Here is a 20,353-nt window from a genome sequence, read left to right as displayed (position 1 = left end):
CCCAAAACAGAAACATAAATACATAGCCTAACATGCAAAAGCACAAAGCAGAAAAGGTATTAAATTATTCTCTTTAACATGTCTATGCTCCTTCCCCTTCTCTTCCTCCAAATCATCCCCTTACAGTCCCTGAAGCCCCAGTCAGAAAATCCAGTTTGACAGTACAGCTGGTGGAACCTTCGCATTGCAGAGAAACCCTAGGACCCCTTCTCACAATCTGCAAAATTAAGCTATTTACAAATAAAGCTTAAACATATTCAAGTTTGCCTGACTGGTGACAAACAGCAGAAGAGAAGAAAGAAAAGGGAAGGGAGGAAGGAGGGCCACTCCCTTTCCAACAAAACTCCCTTTTAAAAAGGCAGTTGCTGCCTTTCCCAAGAGCTGCCCACTTAGCCACAAACACATTCAAGTTACACTGTAACTAAAATTTGTTTCAGTGTGCAGTTTTTAGATATCTAGTATTTCTAGTTCGCAACAACCTGTCAACCCGAAATAGGGATAATTGTCTCATCTTAGCACAGAGTCATTCAGGCAGGTGGTGACTGCAACATTATTGCTGGCATTCCTGAAACCCACTCCCTTACACAGCAAAAATACCTAGAACCAAGTTAACAACTTGTTACATACAATACTGAAAAGCAAGTCTCTTAAGGGCTTAATCTCTAAGCCAGAACATTTTAATAAGTAAATCTCGACAGCAATAAATCACAGCTGCTTCCATGACTTAATAATTACAATAAAACCTGATCTGTGGAGATCAGAATTATTAAAAGCTCTGCTAGATAACAGTATTTAAAGAATCTCTTTAAAATGGGAAGAAAGATGCTTATGGTTCACCTTAACAAGAATCTAAAAGCACAACGGCTAGCACCATCTAACTATTACAGCCTAATATAACAGTACTGACAAACCACTGGAGTCTTTAATGTTAGAAGCCTTAATCCACTAAAAGTTCTCCAGTGCATCAAATTAGGTACTGTAATGTCTGTCTCAAGTGCCTGACCCATACAGCACTAAAGCCCCACTGAGTAAGTTTCCCTCAAATGTGTATGTCAGATGTCAGCTATGTGACATGAAACTAAGACTCACATACCATGCAGAGGCTCCTCTTAAAAAAATAAAAAGGCGAATGGGAAGGGGAAGAAAAAAGCCAAGGGAACAGTAAGAAAGGCAACAAAGGGATAGGTTTCTCTCATGTAACAGCTTAAATATTAAGTCAGAATTACAAACAGACACTCATGCCTGATCAAAATTTACAATCTCTTGTGAGGGTAGAAGTGTACAGTTCTTTAAGGCAATTTGTTTCCTTTTAAAACAGCTGCTGAAAGAGCAGTAGTCAGCACATATATTTCCTATAAAATTAAATCTTAGCCCAAAATCAGGTGTTCAGCCTTTCGGGGCAACACAGCCTGCAGAAACACAGAACTGAGCTTTCAGGCCAGATGTGATGCAGCTTAAGGAATTTCAGAAAAATCCACCAACAAGTTGATACACCACGGGTTCCTTGGAATGGACCTGCCCAAGTGCCACGGTAGTTATTTATATCATCTCCTGAATCCTTCCCAAACTGAAGGGTTTCTTTCCTTCCTTTTAAAAATCCACTTCACTGCAGACTTCAATAGGCTCTTACTGTTGTCTAGGCTTAGAACAAAGAATTCTTTGTTCTCAACTCTGAGAATTTCTCAATGTCCTCTTCTCCACCAAAATGCTGAGCTGTTATTTGTCTCTGTGAGCTGTTCAAGACAAGCAGGTGCTATCCATGAGCTGATTCTTGAACTATTCAAGTCAAGAAACAGGAGTAAGAAGTTATTCTGCTTACTCTCAAAATACCTCTCCTGCAGCCTGTAAGGCAAAGCTCCAGCCCTTTTCCAGATCAAGGCAAACTCATTCTATCCTAGAAGCAAATTCCCTTCTCTCCTCAAAAATTTATTTCACTGACCTATTTTTGTTTTGTTTTTTTTCTGATAAGAGATTCATATTCTGCTATGAATATGTCTTTCAGAATTAAACCGTCAAAAAAGGTACAGGAGCTTGCATCTGATGAACAGCACAAACCCAAAGATTTTAACTGCTTCTTGCATGGAACAACACAGCCACAAATTATTCAGAAGCACAGAGCATCAGTATTCAGAGTAATCCTCTATCTACCTGCTAACTCATTAAATTAAATAACGAAAACAAAACCAAAAAAGAAACAAAAAACCAAACCAAAATGAACAAAAAAACAACACCCCCTCCAAAAGAAACCACCCTTCCACTTTAACATTGACTATAAACACTTCCTTTTCAGTCATAAAGGCAATTCAGAGGGGGTTCTGGACTTTGCAATCTCTTAAGATGCAATACCAAGTTGTTAAAAAGCCTCCATCCCCTACAGCATCTGAAAGCAAAGCACACTTACACAAAGGTCTTGTAAAAGAGCTTACTCCTTTTCTATGATCCAGACTCCCTCTTGGTTTTAAGAGATAGAATCCTGCAAGAACAGCTGCAAAGATGCCCTCTAGGTATGTTTCATCACATGAAGGTTACCTTCACTATTCTGTTAGTGAGGCTGATGGATCGTTTTAGAATTTTAGAAACCAATTTTTCAGTGGAAAAAAACCCAGAATTGCTAAAAAAATCAATTCTGTTACCAACAGCAATAATCCCTGTGTTTTCAAATGCTGGAAAGAGAAGGTAACTTCCAAAATGGAATAAGATCCTTTGTGCTTCCTGAATATGAGTTCAGAAAGAAAGTTAGGAAGTACAAAGTAAACCTTATGTTCAGCCAACAAAGTTGAAGACATCTCACAGAATAAACTGACTGTAAGAGAAGATAGCTAATCCCATTTCAGGGTCAGCTCTGCTCCCCTGCAGCCTGAAAGTTGTAATCAATTACCCAATTAAGCAATGAATGTTATCCAAATAAGAACCTCTCTTGTGCAAAAAGTATGAGTAAGTGCTGGTAGTACTGTAGATCAACCAGCAAAGTGAAAACTAAACCTAGTCTATAATCACATGTGACATCTTTAAGGATCCTGTAACAAACATGCATTTCCAGGAAAGCACAAACTTTGGTTTTGTTGACATACAAAACCACCCCAAAACCAACATGGAAGACTTACCTACCTAAGCCAAAAAAGAATTCATACATATGCTGTCTGCAGTTCATACCATATTGTGAAGTTTCTGATGTCCTACATGTCAATTGACAAAATCTTTAATATGTTGTGATATACACCACACTACATCTATTCATCATAATGCAAGATGAGCATGTTTTGGTTTCATACAGAGAGCAATGACTGACAGGGTAGCCTTGAACTTGAGAATGTCCAGTTAAGCCTTTCACTGTCACATCTTCCGGCGTAGTTCTTCGATACAAATAAAAGGGTTTCTCAAGTAACTAAATTTGTCTCACATGACTTTTATCTTTTTCAAGTATTTTACTTAAGCCTGAAGCTCATATATTAGTTACATTTACAAGCACTCTGGACTTAGATTTCAGGCTTTATACATGTTTCTTTTTAATTGTGCCTGCCAATGACATTAAACTTGAGCATTCAGAGAAATTACTTTTGGCAGGGAGTATTTAATACATCTGTCTAGCTAGACCTAGAACTCCACTGAATTTGCCTGCAGATAGAAACAAGTTTAACTGGTTAGGGGTGTTTCTGTGGTCTCCCTCTTCTCTGTCTGTGGGTTTATAACACACAGCTCCCACCTGCACACTGGAGGCAAGTGGAGCCAAGATCTGAGTATATACCATCACCTCCTTCCTTTAGAAGAAATGCAAGCGTGCAGACACAAATAGAGATACTGCGTGCTCCAGACTCTAATAACCTGAACTAAAAATACAGTGCAGTGAACATGATCAATGCAAAGACAGTTACTGAAAGACAAGCAGACACAGAAGTTTTTTCCTGATGAAACATATATTAGCTCAGACAAGCAAGAAATACAGCGGAATCCATGATCAAGTGCAACTCCCAAGATTTGGGTTTTGATACCAGGAACTACAGCAGTCAGAGATATATTTTAACAGAAGTATATGACAGTTCATATATTAGACCACTGATCTCAATCTCTGAGCTAATTAACTCTATCAACCTTCAACATTTCTTAAGGGCCACAGAACTTTGTAATATGAATACCTAAATTGAGTCTTTTTTTTTTTCATCCTTTCCGTGGACCACAGCTTTAAAATCCCAGCATTCAGAGTCAGCTCTATCAAAACAAGTCCTCTTATGAAGTATGAATATGCTAATACACAAATCCAGTTATGAGGAAACTAACTACTGGGATTACAGTCTTGCCCGGATTATCCAGTTTTTAAGAGGAAGGAGTCATAAAACTGAGCACTCAAAACCACTGGGGATCTGAACTTTTAGACTATGAATGACTTGAAAGACTTGAAATAAGCATGCTACCTGAGGAGAACATGCTTTATTCCTCTCACGCACAGGAACACAGAGCACTGAAAACACACACATTCATCACTAGCATCACAGTGAATCACACAGAAATCACTGATGCAGAACTGAAATTTCATTCTAAGTGACAGAAGAAATCCTCACAAAAGGTGCTGCCAGGAGATAAAAAAGACCATTACAGCTTGGACGTAAAAAGCACCCCTCCTAAACCCCTCCTGGGCACCTTAAAGCTTGCATTCCTTCTGAACTGAGGCACCAGAACTCAGATGACTCCATCCCTGTAAAAATGAGGAGTCTGCTTCTGTGAAGAAATTGCTTGATCACAGTTCAAAATGAAAAAAAACTTCCACGAAACACAAACCCAAACTCTGTGTTCTCAAATTATTCACACTACCAGATGTATGGAAAATAGTTTACCTGCATATTTTGTGGTGTTTGATTCATCCATGGACCAGAAGCAGTGATCAAAGGCAAACACCTGTAGAAGCAAACAGAAAGACAAATTAGGAACTCTGGTTACACAGCATGTCTCTTAAAGCAGTACAATCTGTGACTCCTGAATTGCAGTTAGACTGCATTGCTTTCTGTGGCTCCTAAATCAGAAATGTAAAAAGGCTTCATCTGCAAGAACACTTTTGGGAAATCTTGAGAGTCACACAACTGCAATACTTATTTTCTATCTGCATTATTCACAATACTGCTCACTGAATCTCTTACTATAGACTTGAAAACTCATCCAAAACCTAAGAATTATCTCCACTCTTCTCTAGGCACTAATGCTGACAAAAGTTTCTGCCAGCAGTAATGAAACAGCACCAAAAGGACTCGATATACAGAAAATGATGACTATTTAGCAGACACCAATACAAGACACACAAAAGTTCTAGCATGGGTTGGACTTCTAAGGCTCAAAGAAGACCATTACTTACAAGCCTTAAGGAGCAAATAAGTACTAGCAGATTATCTGCTTAAACTGTACTGCATCTCACTAGAGGAAAGCTCAAAACTTACAAATAGAAAATGTAGCTCTATCAGCCAAACAAGCTATCAGGGCCTGCTTTAATGAAGAGACTTAATACCACTTCAGTCAAGAGTTCCAGCTGGGTAGAAATCAAATGAGATTCAATACTGGGCTCAGTGGACTTGTGGACCTGGAAGAGCATCCTGTAAAAACACTTAACATGCTGGGACTTGATCCAAGTTACTTTTTCTGCACATCTGAGAACAACATGGTATAGACATTTAACACTGTTGTTTTGACAGCTTTATATTGCCACAAACACACCTTAAGCTGAAACGCATTTTCCACATTTTACCATGGTGAACTGACTGTGGATGAGTAAATTATACAAATTCTTTTTCTTTTCCCTTTGGGATCCCAAGAGGACGGGAAACAACCCAGCCAACCTTCTTTGTTAAAACTTCCCATGAGCCAAGATTTTCTCTGCCTGGTCTTCCAACAGCTGATCTCCTTAATGAGACAAGCCATGAAGGTTAACGTAGAGAAAGAACCACAGGCTCTATTGGTGGAAACACCAAATTCCTTGTGAGACAAACTCTGAAGTGCAAAAGAAGATGGATCATTTCCTTTCGCTTTTGGGGATGTAGAACATCTTGGATTCCCTGCTACTGTACAGTTACTACACCATCTACAGATATACTGTAACCTAATTCTTCCCAAAATGTCTGTTGCTGCAAGTATTTCAGAAGGATTAAACCAGGTAGCACAGTAACCTCGCCTCCTTCCCTTTCCGTAATGCAAAACACATCAAATAGCCCAAGAGAAGACTCCATACTGAGGCAACACTTAGTCCACAAAAGGAAAAAAGAGTTATGGAATCCCCTTCTGAAGAGAAAACAAACAAACCCATAATAACAATCTAACAGGGAGGTCTAAGTCACTTATTGCAGCACAAATAGAATGAACAACTTCATGAGTCAGGATGTTCCCTGATGTGCCAGAGTTAAAGATGTAGCTTTGCTATCGAACTGTAAGCAAAATGCAAGTCACCTCATCTCCACGTAAGTAGAGGCTTAAATTACTTCTTGCATTTGTTTGTTGCGCTTCAAATCTAAGCATAAAAAACTCCCTGTCATCAATAAGAATGCTCTAACCCTTCTCCAAACTTTTATAATCCAAAACCTACTGTTTCTCTTCTCACATTCCACTTGTATGAACTTCTCTTCACAGGACTTGGTAACAGTATCTGTCTGCAGTGGATCATGCTGCCCAGTTAAAAGAGTTACCCAGCTACACATGCTCGTGCGTAATGACTTAAACGTCAATGCAGCAGTACTGTAGATCTATTTAGTCTGTTGTCCTATGCATTTTCCCCTTGGTTAGCATGGGGAATCATGACAGGATTATTCAGTGACTCCTAATTTAAACGCTGAGGCTTTAAAAAACTCATATGTGCTTTCAGCCAAGCACTTCTCATAGAGAAGCAGCTTTTTTTTTCTTTTTAAACAGTAAAAATTGGTCAGACTGTTTTTTGAAGGTTCAAAAACTACTATGGCAAGAGGAAGAAAAAAATTCTGTCTCAAGATAAAACCAAAGCAAATACAGCATTTTTGTATCTTTTCATGCATAAAAAGCCAGGGCATGGACTTGGTCTCTATATAAAACTTGTTCTGGAAATTTGACAAATCCTTCTAGCAGAAGTAACAAGATTACTTTAAAATAAAAAAGCATCAGGCAAAAAAGTGGGAACTGCTGGGGCACCACTATTTGTGAAACATGTAGAGCAGCTGCAGTAAAAATCCCTTCTGCATTAAAACAGGTGGGCCAATATTTCAAAATTGTTTTGATTGGTGGTGACAAAACACCAACCTTGAACATTCCCAGCAATGATAATTTAAGGAAGTGCCTAATCAAAGCAATTTTCAGGACAACTCAGACCTTTGGGAAAACAGATTTCAAAGGCAAGAATTAACAGAGTTAAGAAGGCATAAAAGAACGAGAAACTTGGCCCCAATCAGTGAGGCTCTTCCCCATGTACCTAATGAAGGCATTTCACAGGAAATGCCAGTAGGGCCATCTCCTACCTGAAGAGTGACCCTTTCGATCACCTTTTCTGTTCAAAAAATGGCCCACTAGTTTCTATTTTCCTGACCTCCAGTGCAAGAACTGCAGGACATGCAGTCACAACAGCAGCACACAAGCACACTTGGGACCAAGACACAGAACCTAAGCTATGATTGAAAAGAAAAAACCCTCAGTCTTATCCTTGGTGCTCCCTTCCTTCTTCCATTTTCACTTATTGTTATTCTTTGAAAACAAAAATGTTGGGTATCACTTTTTCATTTGATAGGAGTATTCTCCTCAAGATCTATTTCCTTGAAGAAGGAAATATAATTATTGAAGCTATGAAGAGTTCTGATAATGCTGAAGTCTCAAACTCAGTGTGGCCAATACTCACACTGGGAATTACTGGGCACTGAAAATGCCTTTTTAGCTTTTTGAAGAAAGCAAAAATCTTTACCAACTTCTATATATAATCTATATCAAAACTACTATTGAAACATATTTGGAGAGAGAGGTGTGTGACACACAAACAGAACTTTTTAAATTTTGAGCTCTCTCTTTGAATAAGCTTTTAACTACATTTTTGAAAATCTATTCCATTTAGGTGCTTTAACATCCAAAGAAAAAAAGCAAGTATTTTTGTTTGAAATTCAAAGTTTAAAGTTGCTACTTCTATCTCCACTGAGATTTCTTGAAACTTACAGTTACTTTCCTAAGCATTTTGAGTAAGCCTCTGACTATATGGGCAAGTATTTTTACTTTCCTACTACTCTGAAGTCAGTTCCGTAGCCACTGAACCAGGAAGCTTAATGTATTTTCAGAAGGTAAGCAAAAAGGGAAAACCACGAAAGACACGTACAGACTTACTTCAAGTGTCTGCACAGGTAGGCGTTCAACCTCAAGCAGACATAAGTTCACACAGGTGTTGGCCGGTTCTCACAAGCAGACCCAAAATTATTCTAGGCTTTTAAATTACAGAGGTAACTAGGAAACAAGCCTTACAAGTGTCTTATTTTTCCAAGATTCTATACCTCATGCCTCATCCTAGCATCTAAAGAGAAAGCTAGATAAAAGGAAACTGCCAAGAACCTACCCCACTAGGGTAGTAGCTTCTAAGCCAAACATTTTAAGTGCAGCAAAGGGACAAAACACGGTTGTTTTTTCCCTAGCTCTATTATTTCAGCATTTGAAACTGCACAATACTTCCAGTCTGAGTAGTATAGCAGTTGTAAAAAAGCTTGGACATTGCATTTCAGACATCCAGAACTAGTCAAGTAACACAGCTACAAGTAACAGAACGCGACTCACCAGGACAGACCCTGCACAACTGTAAGTCCATAGTAAAAATAAGTATAGAAAGTTGAGTACGTACTCACTGTACATTCATTGTAAGCATTTTAACTCACAAACATTACATCACCAACATAAAAATGGAATGTAATGAGAATTAGCCAGTAGATGTTAGATGCTGGTACTACTGTATCCAGTGTCAGTGTAAGTGGGCACATGGAATCATAGAATCACAGAATAGTTAGGGTTGGAAAGGACCTTAAGATCACCTAGTTCCAACCCCCCTGCCATGGGCAGGGGCACCTCACACTAAACCATGTCACTCAAGGGTCTGTCCAACCTGGCCTTGAACACTGCCAGGGATGGAGCATTCACAACTTCCTTGGGCAACCTATTCCAGTGCCTCACCACCCTAACAGTAAAGAACTTCTTCCTTATATTCAATCTAAACTTCCCCTGTTTAAGTCCCCTGTAATAGACCAATTTTACATTATAGAGAATAATATTCAAAGTGTTATTAACTATTAGAAATCAAATAAAGGAATTATTCTGGTAACCCCAAAGTTTAAGTAAAGGAAAGATAAAAGGCTTTGATTCAAATTTCTTCAGCAAACACCTACAACAGCTTAAGACAGCTGTCGGCTACTATTTTGCTAAGGAGACAGCTAGAGCTTATGGCTTCCATAGCAAAACTGTGATGCAGGTCCATGCACCCACTGTATCACGGAAAAATCTGGAGTTTTGTTTCAAATTCACCTGTCCCTGTGGCTTTAAGTGACATTTCAGGTTTTAAAGTAGAAGAGCCATTGTACCTGATCACCACACAGCATGAACTTCTCACAGAATCAGAAAAGACAGCCATGGGGTAGTCACATTTAAAACAGCCAAAACAATAATCTGTGGAACTTGCTTTCATTAAAGCCCCTAATCCATGGCTTGAATTAATAATTTTATGAGTTTACAAACTGAAGTATAGTTATGTGAACTATTTACAGGTAATGGGTACCATATCCAATATTAAGTGCTTACCAGATTAAGCCAAATTACATAATTAGTTTACAAAGGAGTCTAATTTCACATTCATTATTCATTGTTTTGAAGCCTAATCCTCAGTATAGACTAGACAGAGTCTTGGGCTTCCAGTATTTAGCAATACATTGCCCAGACTGAACACAATCCCTAACATACTGTTTATGTAACTAAATAAATATTGTAAATGCACAACTAAGATTTAATAGCCATTTCCATCTGACCAATAGGTGGCAAATTAATCATGTTTTGTGTTTTTAGAGAAATGACAAACACAAGACCTACCACAGGCCTAGAAAAGCAGGAATAAAACACCTGAAGTTAGCCTAGGGAACAGCTCACAAATCTCAGTTCAGAACAGCCATTTTACCCTTGTCAGAAACTTATAGGAAAAGCCCAAGTAATAAATACAATGTTCACAGATATAGCAAAACACCTTAATATCCTTATATAACTTTTCCTACCAGTGCTTCAGAGCTACCAAGTTGAACTGGGATGACAGTTCATCCACGACAGATGATGAACTGGCTCATTAAAGAAACTTCCAAAAGTTATGAAAATTTAAAAAAAACTTGATTTGAAGATCAACTACATGCAGCACTCTAAAAACTGTATAAATCAAGAAACATTCAATCTCATATCTTTAAAAACAATATCTACTTCCACTGGTAGTAAGAGCCACTTTCCGTCTCAAAGTGATAAACATTTCATACAACATCATAAGTTTAGGTATTATAGGATGTTAATGAGCATCTAACTATACCTAACACTACTACTACCATCATGGCATATATGCACAAGCTGCAGCCGTAATGTTTTTGTCCAAGAAATGCAAGGTTATAATTAAGCTTTTACAGAATGTCAAGAATAACTTTATCTGCCTGTAATGGAACGCGAATGATGAAGTACAGAAAATGAATGCCCTTGTAAAAAAGTTTTTGTGAAATTACAATGACAGAAAGGGGGGGGGGGGGAGGTTTGCATAAAAAAAAAATTAACAATGATGAAATTCTTTTGTATTAAATACTAAATTTGATTAGCAGAACTTTATAAAGTGCTCTCAAAAATTTTAAGAAACTAAAAAAAAAAAAAAAACCCAAACAAAAACACAACCAACAACCCAGGTCCATAATTTTAAGAAATTGAATCAAGAGTCAGGGGATGAGGTCAAAATCAATACAGCTTTCCCTTTTAAAATGTAGTATCAGTGCTATTAATTGTCACCTGCTGTGACCTTAAATTATACCCTTTTGTTTGATTTTTTTTTCTTTTCAAATATGATTATTTCAGTTCATGCTTTAGTCTGCTCCATTTCCCCCGTCTACTGGGAACAAGATGCCTCACTACTGAGAAGCTGTTGTCTTCTGACACTTAAAAACTTAATCAAAACAATAGATATTTAGATTTTATTTTTATACACACACACACATATAGAATAGCTGCCTGAACCATAAAATACATAAATATCCATGCAAGACAGATATATAGATCATTATGCCCCACAATTTCTATTCCCCAAAGGCCTACAGAATGCTCTGCTGCACCTGCAGAACTCAGATTTGCATATACTGTTTCATGAAGATCACCGATGAAAGAAAATAATATGGTGTAAAGCAATAGCTCATTCAGAGCTAACTACAGCTTTCTGCTGTAAAAAGTATCCTCCAACAGAAAGGTTAAATTATCATTAAATTTCTGAAGCAAAATACCAATGCAGTGTTTTGCACATGCTTACATGACGTAGTACTCACATTCTTTATTTTAAATTTTAAGCACAACTGTATGCAGTTAAATGTTTGACACTTTATATGTATTTACTCTTCATAATGTTTTTATGAATGCATTAAGATCATGGTTTGTCCTGTCCACAGCTTTAACAAGTTATGCTTTGCCTGCAGGTCAGTTGGATTAAACTGTTTTTTTCTGGAACTATAAAGTCTTTAACTTAAAAGTATGAGGAATGGATTTTTTTCATGCATTTTCATTTACCAAAGCTGTATTTGATCACATACTACAGCAATATGCCCAACACTTCCACATTGCTCAACATGTGCAAGCAGGTACAAATGCAAAAAGAGACAAAACACTTACCTTAGGCGGTTTTCTAGATGATTGGCAAAAAAATCAGTGACAATGATGAGAAGTACGAATACACCATTCACATATAGGGAAGGGAGCAAAGAAAGAGAAAAGAAAAATAGTCAGTGTACATCATTACTGTCATCAAAACTTTTCTGTAATCCACAGTGTATTTAAGAATAATCAAACCATAAGGTATTTGTATGATGCATCACAGATTTTTAAACCAGTTAAGTAACTACTTTACTAATACAGACCCACATGGAAAAGAAAGGAAAATGTCAGATTCCTTGTAAGTATAAAAATCTAACAGCACTCAGTTCTAGAAGGTAGACAACCATTCATTTTGTCAAAGTCAAACCACAGCTCATGTCTGTTTCTTCACCCAGGATGAAGGTCCACTGACTTCAGCAATGCTACACATGCAAGACCAAGGTAAGAGTCAAATAAATGTTTCTTGTAGAGATCATAGAATTGTGAAGAAAAATAAACCTGTGTTTTGTTTTCCCTAGCCACAGAAAGCTTACACAGAGCACAGGAAGCCAACAAATAAACACAATTACCCTTTATACACAACTCCAATGAGTGCAAGCAGAAATAAAACAGAAATGACAGACCCCCAAACTAAAGACACCAGCTCAGAGTACTTCAACTTGCCCTTAAATGCCTTTATGCTTCTGCTGTCAGCCATAAGACCACAAAGTAGATTAAATCACCTTGGGTTTTTTGGCAGGATTGGTTTTAAGTGAGATTGCTGCCCTGTCTCGCTATATAGCCCTGTGCTCGCTAATACCAATGCAGGAGAGGTGAAAATATGGTGCAGAATTAGACTGACTTTGGCCATTTATGAAAACTACAACCTTAGGCATATGTCCAAATTATGTACTGAAATAGGCCTGAAGTAATACACAGAAGAAATTTCCACTTGATCTTCACATTAAGGAAAAAAAACAACACAAAGCAACCAAGAAACAAAACAACAAAACATACGAACACAGATGGATAGGAAAAAGCCAACCAGTAAGGTCTACAGACAAAGCACAAGCAGAGAACATGGTAAGGTTTCTAAGATACACATATGGATGAAAGGTCTCTATCTACCCAGTAAATGACCTGCTACACGAAATTCAAAGGTATCGAGGGGCTACAGTCTCAATGCAGAAACACATGGGACAAGGGCATGCTTTCATCCACTAGACTGCACATACTGACTCCACCAAGTCTGGGGGAGAAGCACACACTGAGCAGTTTTCTTAGCAACCCACAATACAACAGCTCAGCAAAAAATGCTGAAGAGACAAATCCACAAACGTATCTGACGCAATTTTTTCTGCCTAGTCTCACAGCAGCTACCTTACACGACCTGCCTGCCTAAACCAGAAGTTACATAGCTGATACATGGTATTGGTATAATGCAAACACGCTTCGCCTCTGCGCCAAACCACTCATGTCACCTGTAGCCTTTCATTAACAGTGGCTACACAGGCTCAGTTCATCACTAGCTCTTATCCGGGTGCCTCAGAACTTGCGCAGAATTCACTGCTCTCTAACTGAAAAATACATTTAGCTGTACCTTGAATATTTTTCACTTGAATGCATTTTCTGATGTGATGAAAGCTGAATGTTATCAGCTTGTCCAGCCAGAGGCCCAGCACAAGCTCTAAACTTCCAGATCCTTCAAAGAAAGCTATTCAAAAGTTTTTTATAAAGCTTTTAAACACACTTGTATCTTGAAAAAAAAATTCCCGAATACATTAGTTTTCCTAGGGAATTCCTGATAGACTGCTGTACAGGTTCAGCAGATGCCCTAAACAGTTTAATTGAAGTAAAAACCAACAGAAAATGTATCAACTGTATTTTTTTTCTGAGATCATTCTTATATGCCCCAATTGGAAAGGGTACAGAACATCAGTGAAGTAAACAAATGGTTTGACACTTTTCTTAAGATATTTACTTAAGCAGTATATAAGCCACTTTCAGGAGGTTTCGTCTTATTTTCCTCTGATGCCCATTTTAAGAAAACCATAATAGTAATTTTCAAACCTCTGGTGCATATCAGAGCTTCCCAGTTGAAAGCAAGATGTTCACCCCTGATCCTTTGAATTTCAAAGCAACAGGAGCTGCAGTTTCCTAGCATATGTGACATTCTACTGCTCTGAGCTCTTTGGCTATTAAGACCAAACTAGCAACTCCACAAGTCACCTGCTAGCATCACCAGCAGCAAAATGCTCAAGGGCCTCTGGACTAAGTCAGCTATACTGGCTCACAGGATAGAATTTCTTAAGCTATTTTGAAATTCCAGCTAACTAACTCACTGTAACTATTATCCTGGCAGTGATTCAGATGGAGACACTCCAAAAATACTTTCTTCAAAGGACTCAGACTGATAAAGAACTGTTTACAGTTGAACAGAAATCACATCTGTAGCAGTTTAAAGATGTGCTATAAAACCTGCATTAGCATCCATCAATTTTTCGTAGAATTTTGTTTTGTTTTAATATGTGCTTCATGGTTTCTTTCCTTCCCCATAAACTAGAAACTTTCAGCTTCATATATAAGTGAACCTGTCTCAATTTTTACCAAACACTGACTATAATACTGTGGTGATTCCATGTCACACCTGGGACTGGGAGAGAGGAGGAACAGACAAGAGATCAGAGATACAACAGTTGGAATTGTTAATTCCATGTCTCATCATCCATGGCATCAATGACACCATGCATGTATACCTACTGAATGACAACAAAATCCTCTCTAGAGTGCACAGCTAGTGCACGCGTCAGGAAATTATCAGTTACCTGACCTTGTAGTTCTACACACAACTAAATCTACACAACAGTAGATTTTGGCTTAACCTAATGAAGGGCATCTTCCATCTGCACACTCAGGTGGAAGACTGACTTTATTCATATGGCTATAGCTTAAACCCAAGGTAAACACCACCAAGAGCCTGTAAAATATTCTCATAGGTCAGAGGAAAAGTACGAATTTCAATGACCACAAAGCCCACTGAGCTTCTGAACTTCCTCCTGCCTTTGCCCTTAAGTCATTATGACTTCAGTAAAACATCACTAGAATGATTTTCTAACTTTACTGAGCAGTATGTCCTCTGCAGTTATCTACTCAGGTTTTACTGTTTACAATAGTACTAATAAGCCTCTCCTGTCCTGCTTGGCTAACACGCATCAAGATTACAGAGTGTAGCTACCTCAAATTTTTATCTAGAAGCAGAAAACCCAATTTCCAGAAAGCTTTGTGCTAATGCAAACATTTTTTTCCCTGTTGTCTCTTGCTAAAACTAAACTCCTAATGCTTCTCACCTTTGCTAAGAGAAGAGAGTCACAGCGCCAGTTCTCATGTTCTATGTTAGCACAGGAGAACTCTTCCTGCCTACATCTATATTTTCTCTCTACCATTTACCCATTGCATCTGACAGCATACAATGAGAAGAGTGTGCTTCGCTAGCAGATTAACAGCAGCAAAGGTTGGTTCTTCTTTTTTTAACTAACCGCACTATTTCACAGCAGTCTCCCTCTGTCATACAAAAAGTTGATGTAAGTTGGCATTACATATTCTGACTAGAAAACTAGTCACATGCAATAGGAAGCAACAGAAGACACTCTTGCACTATGAGCATCCAGAAGTATACAATACTGTCATCTTAAAAATTCAGCCATTTTCAGATCCACCCTTGATTTTTTTGTCCCTTAAGTGTTGATGAAATGTCACTTCTACCATTAGGAAAAACATTTTTATACACCAAAAACCTGAAAGAACTGTTTTTTTTTCTCCCCATTCCATATACTCGGGTTTTATCACCCCACTCATTTCCAGTCAAGAAAGTCACCTTCAGTAGGAACAAGGTATGTTTAAAAACAAGACCATAGGCATAAAACCAGGTACTCCACATTGAAGGAGACAGAGGAACAAGGCATCTTTGAAAAACAGGTCTTAAGATTTTTTTGGAACAACATCCTCACAGCCCAATTCATCTCCAATTTGGCTGTGCTAAGCAGCCAAGTAGGTCACAATTGTACTAAAATTATTCCACATTCTGGGAAGTATTCAGTGGATTCTTTTCCTTTCTCACAATTAGTTAATGAAGATGGAGCAATCATAAGCAGCTATATTAAGTAACCACACATAGTATCTATAGCAGGTGACGAACAAAAAACATGGCTTTGCAGCTTGCTCTTCTAAGCTGACTACACCAGAAATTATCATCTAAGACACTGACTTTGAAATACCTTTTTGCTCTTGTCACATGTGCAACCACAGCAAATTTATGGTACTCCCTGTTTTCCCAAATACATAACTAAGCGTTTATATGTGGTGGCTACATAGTCACTGATGTGCTCCTCACAGTCACTGATCAAAAGAGTTATTACAAGCATCTACCAATATATGGGAAAAGGGACAGGAGTCCTCAAGTTTTTATATGATGAGTTGAAAAAAAAAATCTTCCTTCTCTCTGCTGTAAGCAGAAAGATAAACAAATTGAAAAGATCTGTCTGATAAAAATAATACTCTTTTGCATTCCAGCATATCTGGAATCTAAAGGCCTGATGTTCAAAACAAATAGTGTGGCATTTTTTGAGCATTTGTTTGTTTGTTTGCTCTTTTTAAAATAAGGCTGCCTTACAACTCAGGCTAACAAAATAACCAGCAGTGTGTGCTTGCCTTGCAGAGCGCAAGGGAACAAACAGTGGTAGGACCATCATAACCAGTGTACCTTGCTTTCCTGAAGTAACTGCATTGCTTGTTTAACATGTACACAAGGCTTTCAGAGTAGTTGCAGCAGAGACATTCAGCACTCCAAACTACAAACAACGTAAATTATGTAAAAGCAAAGAGATGATGTTTCTCCTACCCTCACAGGAAGATCAAGCAGCTCTAGCACTCTCCCTTGTCTCATGGTTTATCACTTCAGGCTGTTGCTTGCAGGCTTGATACTAAGCATCTTAAAAAGCATGCCTACATATTATTAATGGACACTCTACTACTTAACAAAAGGACCTATCTACAAAAAGATCGAAGTCCGCCACAGTTAACAGTTTCAGTTGATCAGGTACTACAAAGTACTGGCAGTACACCATTTTCTCTACAAAGAACACAGAAAAAGCACATTTATTTGCCCGTTCTTCCCTTCTCTTTTCTAAACACGTAAGAACATCAAAGGAAACAGCAGGGGCAATGCCCCTTAGGGGAACAGTGTCCCATCTTTGTGCATGGCTGGGGCACCTCCTGTAGAGCTCAGTAATGAAGCTGGCATCACAAATCAATACTAGGATTCCTGGAAGACTTACTTTACATACCAAATGAGCACACATGCATACACATATATATAATTAGTTATTTTATATTCTTGCATAAAGTGGGCAGCACATGCGCCGTTGTATCTGTTTAATCTTCCTACCCAGCAAAAGTCTCTTTACAGACAAGAAAAATAATCCTTTGAAGAACAGCAAAAGAAAAACATTTTAACAAGTAAAACCATTTGAGCAAGTCCCTGCATAATAAGGTAGTAGCTTATCATAGTAGTTTATCATAATCAGAAACACCATTAGAAACACAGATGACACTGTAAAAACATACTGCGCTCTCAGCTGCAGGGACCTCTGCGTGAGAAAGCTGTACCACTAAGTGTAAACCATACGCAAAGGGAGAAAAGACAGACAGTGAAATCAAAATGACAACTACTGCCAAGCAAATTACACAAAATAGACATTACAGTAGCAGAAGGAAAAGCATGACACAAAAGAAACCTAGAAAATGCCTGCATATTTCACCATAACACAGTTCCACCCCAAGAACTTAAGTTCATTCACTACGGCAGTGATGAACTACCAAAAATTAAAAAAAAAAATAAAAAATAGAAAAACGAAAAGTGCACCACAGGTTATGAAACCAACACAAGCTCATTAAAATAAGTGAAAGGCATCACATTCTGACATTTACAAGATGGAAAACAAAGTGACAACTGCCCTGGAACACCACTAGTCCTTAACTTACCTTCACTCCCAAGTTCTGACTATTTTTCCTGCCCAAGGCATTATTATTCCCATGCCAGCAACTCGTGGAAGTTCAAACTGTTCTAATCTTTACACTGAAGCCTTGGTATTCACATTAGAACAACTTCTACTGACTCCCCGAAAAAGGCCTGATACCTGTCGTACATGCAACAGCATGACACTTTGTGAACAGCCATCATCTTAAGAGAACAGTCACCATAAGGAGATGACTCTAGCACTTTGCTAGAAAAATCTGAGTTAATTTTTAATTTGCTTTACTGAAAAGGCAAAAACTTACTAAAATTGTCACTCCACTCTGCAGTAAGGGCTCTAACTCAAACCTCACTGTTGGGACCCTGTCCCCTACCATATTAAATAATCTATTTTCCCCCAGTCTTTAATTATACTCATTCAAAACTTATCTAAGACTCTAGTTATTGTAATGAAAACCTGCTACACCTACTAGAAGTACAACATATCCACAATCATAAGCATACTACACTTGTTCTTGTAACATCCAGTTAGACTCACAACAAAAAGGCAAGTTACCTCATGATTCCTACTAATGGTAGTTATGCTACAAAGTAGTCCTGACCCTTTAAAAACCAATTCTTTTTCACTCCTTTTCAATAAAACTGAGTATGAAAGAATATAAATGACTAGTAACTAGCCAGTATGAGGAAAAGAGAGAAGGAAAAGAGAATCTGGACTTGGAACCCAAGATCTATTATCTCTTAAAACTAGTTTCAAATGAACAATTCTTAGCCTGAATGTGGAAACATATTCTAGAAGTGTTAATAAAAATTACTGTGGCATTTATTAGGTACCCATTATTCTTGTTCTATTTCATTTATTACTAATGCTCTCAAGGAGAAAAACACCCCAAGCATTAACTGGCATTTCAACTCCTTGCACATACTCTGTTGAGACTCTGGCACCCAACCAACCAGTTAACTTGGATTAGCTGCTCCCAGCTATTAACTACCTCCTATCTCTCCAACTTGCATGGAAAGTGTTCCTTTTCAACACTACAGCTCCTTAGAAATTCCTTCAGAAATACTGTCACCAAGAGCCATCAAAAAACTAGGCTGCAGTGAAGACAGACCCGTTGTGCAGGCAGCACTCAGCTATTTGAAAAATAATATTGCTATTTTATCACTTATATACAGTATTTATTGCAAGACAGATCACTTTCAAAGGCATGTGAAGGAAATTTGATAAGCAATGTATCTTTCATCTTTTCATGAGTTAAATGCAACTTTGTTTCTTTGCCTGTTCAAAATTACATTACAATTTGCTACATAGCGATTAGCAGCTTCGCTGAAGAGGATCAAGACAGAAGATCTCTAGTCAGTGGAAAGAACTGACAAGCACTGGAAAGAACTGAACCGTAAGTGTTAACTGAGAAACTGAATCTGAACCTGGGTTCTAATAACTCACTTCCATTAGGGAGGTGGTGGGATATCACTCTATTTGCTGGGATGCAAGCATAATCTTTATCATTCAAACAGAACAAGGATACAGCTGAGAAGTTACTGAAGATACATGTGTAACAGGCCTGACCATATGCTCAGGCCAAATAACAGACAAGAACCCCCAAGACTCAGTCATATTTCTTCAATACAACAGTGAAAATTACCATTCTGCTTTATATTACTAATGAGATTTCAAGAGATACTAATTGGGCTTGATACTTCATCCTTTCACACAGCCCTGCAAATGCATGTTGGCATTCTTCAAATGTAACTTTTGTACGGAAAAGTTGCCTAAGACTCAGCAAAATGCACAAAGTACTGGTTTTGTTTCATCCTAGCATGCTTTTTTAGTGACATGAATAAAGTGAACTTATCAGAAAGAAAACACTGTTCATTAATTTGTATTCAAAATTAAAACTTTCCCCAGGTGTGATGACAATACACACTAGCATAGCAATTCCCACCACTTCATTAAAAAGATTTTGCAGAATAAAATCTAACTCAGCTGGCTGCAACTTTGAGAATGATTGGATGACAGTGAGAAGATGACATTAACTGTTTTAACAGACAGCGTTAACAACTGCTACCATTTGCCAGAAGGTGGACACTATGCAGAGAAAGGTGGTGATGATGATTCATGGGATAAAAAAGGTTCATTGTGTGAACAACAAACCAAGAATGTAAACTCAGATCAACTCTACATAAACAAAGTGAGTAAGGTGTACTGATCTGTTGCAGGACCAACACCTAAAAGTACTGAGGAGACTTTATTCTTGTATAGCACTCATAAAGTGAGATCACTTATTATTCTTGTATAGCACTCATACAAGTGCGATCACTTATCTCTAGAACACTTAAGTAGCAACTCTGTTACCTCTAGTAACCTAGTGTGCCATGAAATGAACCACAAAAGTCACCTGAAGGCTAGAAAAAAAACTCTTCCCCGTGTGTACTCCAAGTTTATCAGTTAACAAAAAGAGAACAACTGCCAAGGTAGTTGACATTCACAAAGAGAAGACATCAAGCACTGAG

At 38.0% G+C, this 20,353-nt stretch overlaps 1 protein-coding gene across 1 annotated transcript in view; it reads right to left on the bottom strand.

Moving 5' to 3' along the window:
• Positions 1-20,353, bottom strand: part of KIF13A (kinesin family member 13A) — a 110,718-nt gene that overhangs the window by 57,494 nt on the left and 32,871 nt on the right. The window contains exon 3 of the mRNA XM_061346420.1: positions 4,830-4,890. Within this exon, the coding sequence (XP_061202404.1) occupies positions 4,830-4,860 (31 nt within the window). The 5' untranslated portion in view covers positions 4,861-4,890. The remainder of the gene's footprint in view (positions 1-4,829; positions 4,891-20,353) is intronic.

The sequence above is a fragment of the Neopsephotus bourkii genome, unplaced genomic scaffold, assembly GCF_033783945.1.
Source record: "Neopsephotus bourkii isolate Nb327-2 ecotype Australia unplaced genomic scaffold, CSIRO-AGI_Nbou_v1 NB_272, whole genome shotgun sequence".
In the NCBI taxonomy this organism is placed as follows: Eukaryota; Metazoa; Chordata; class Aves; order Psittaciformes; family Psittacidae; genus Neopsephotus; species Neopsephotus bourkii.
Note: the sequence above shows the minus strand (reverse complement) of the source record. Positions and strands in the feature narration are given on the sequence as shown.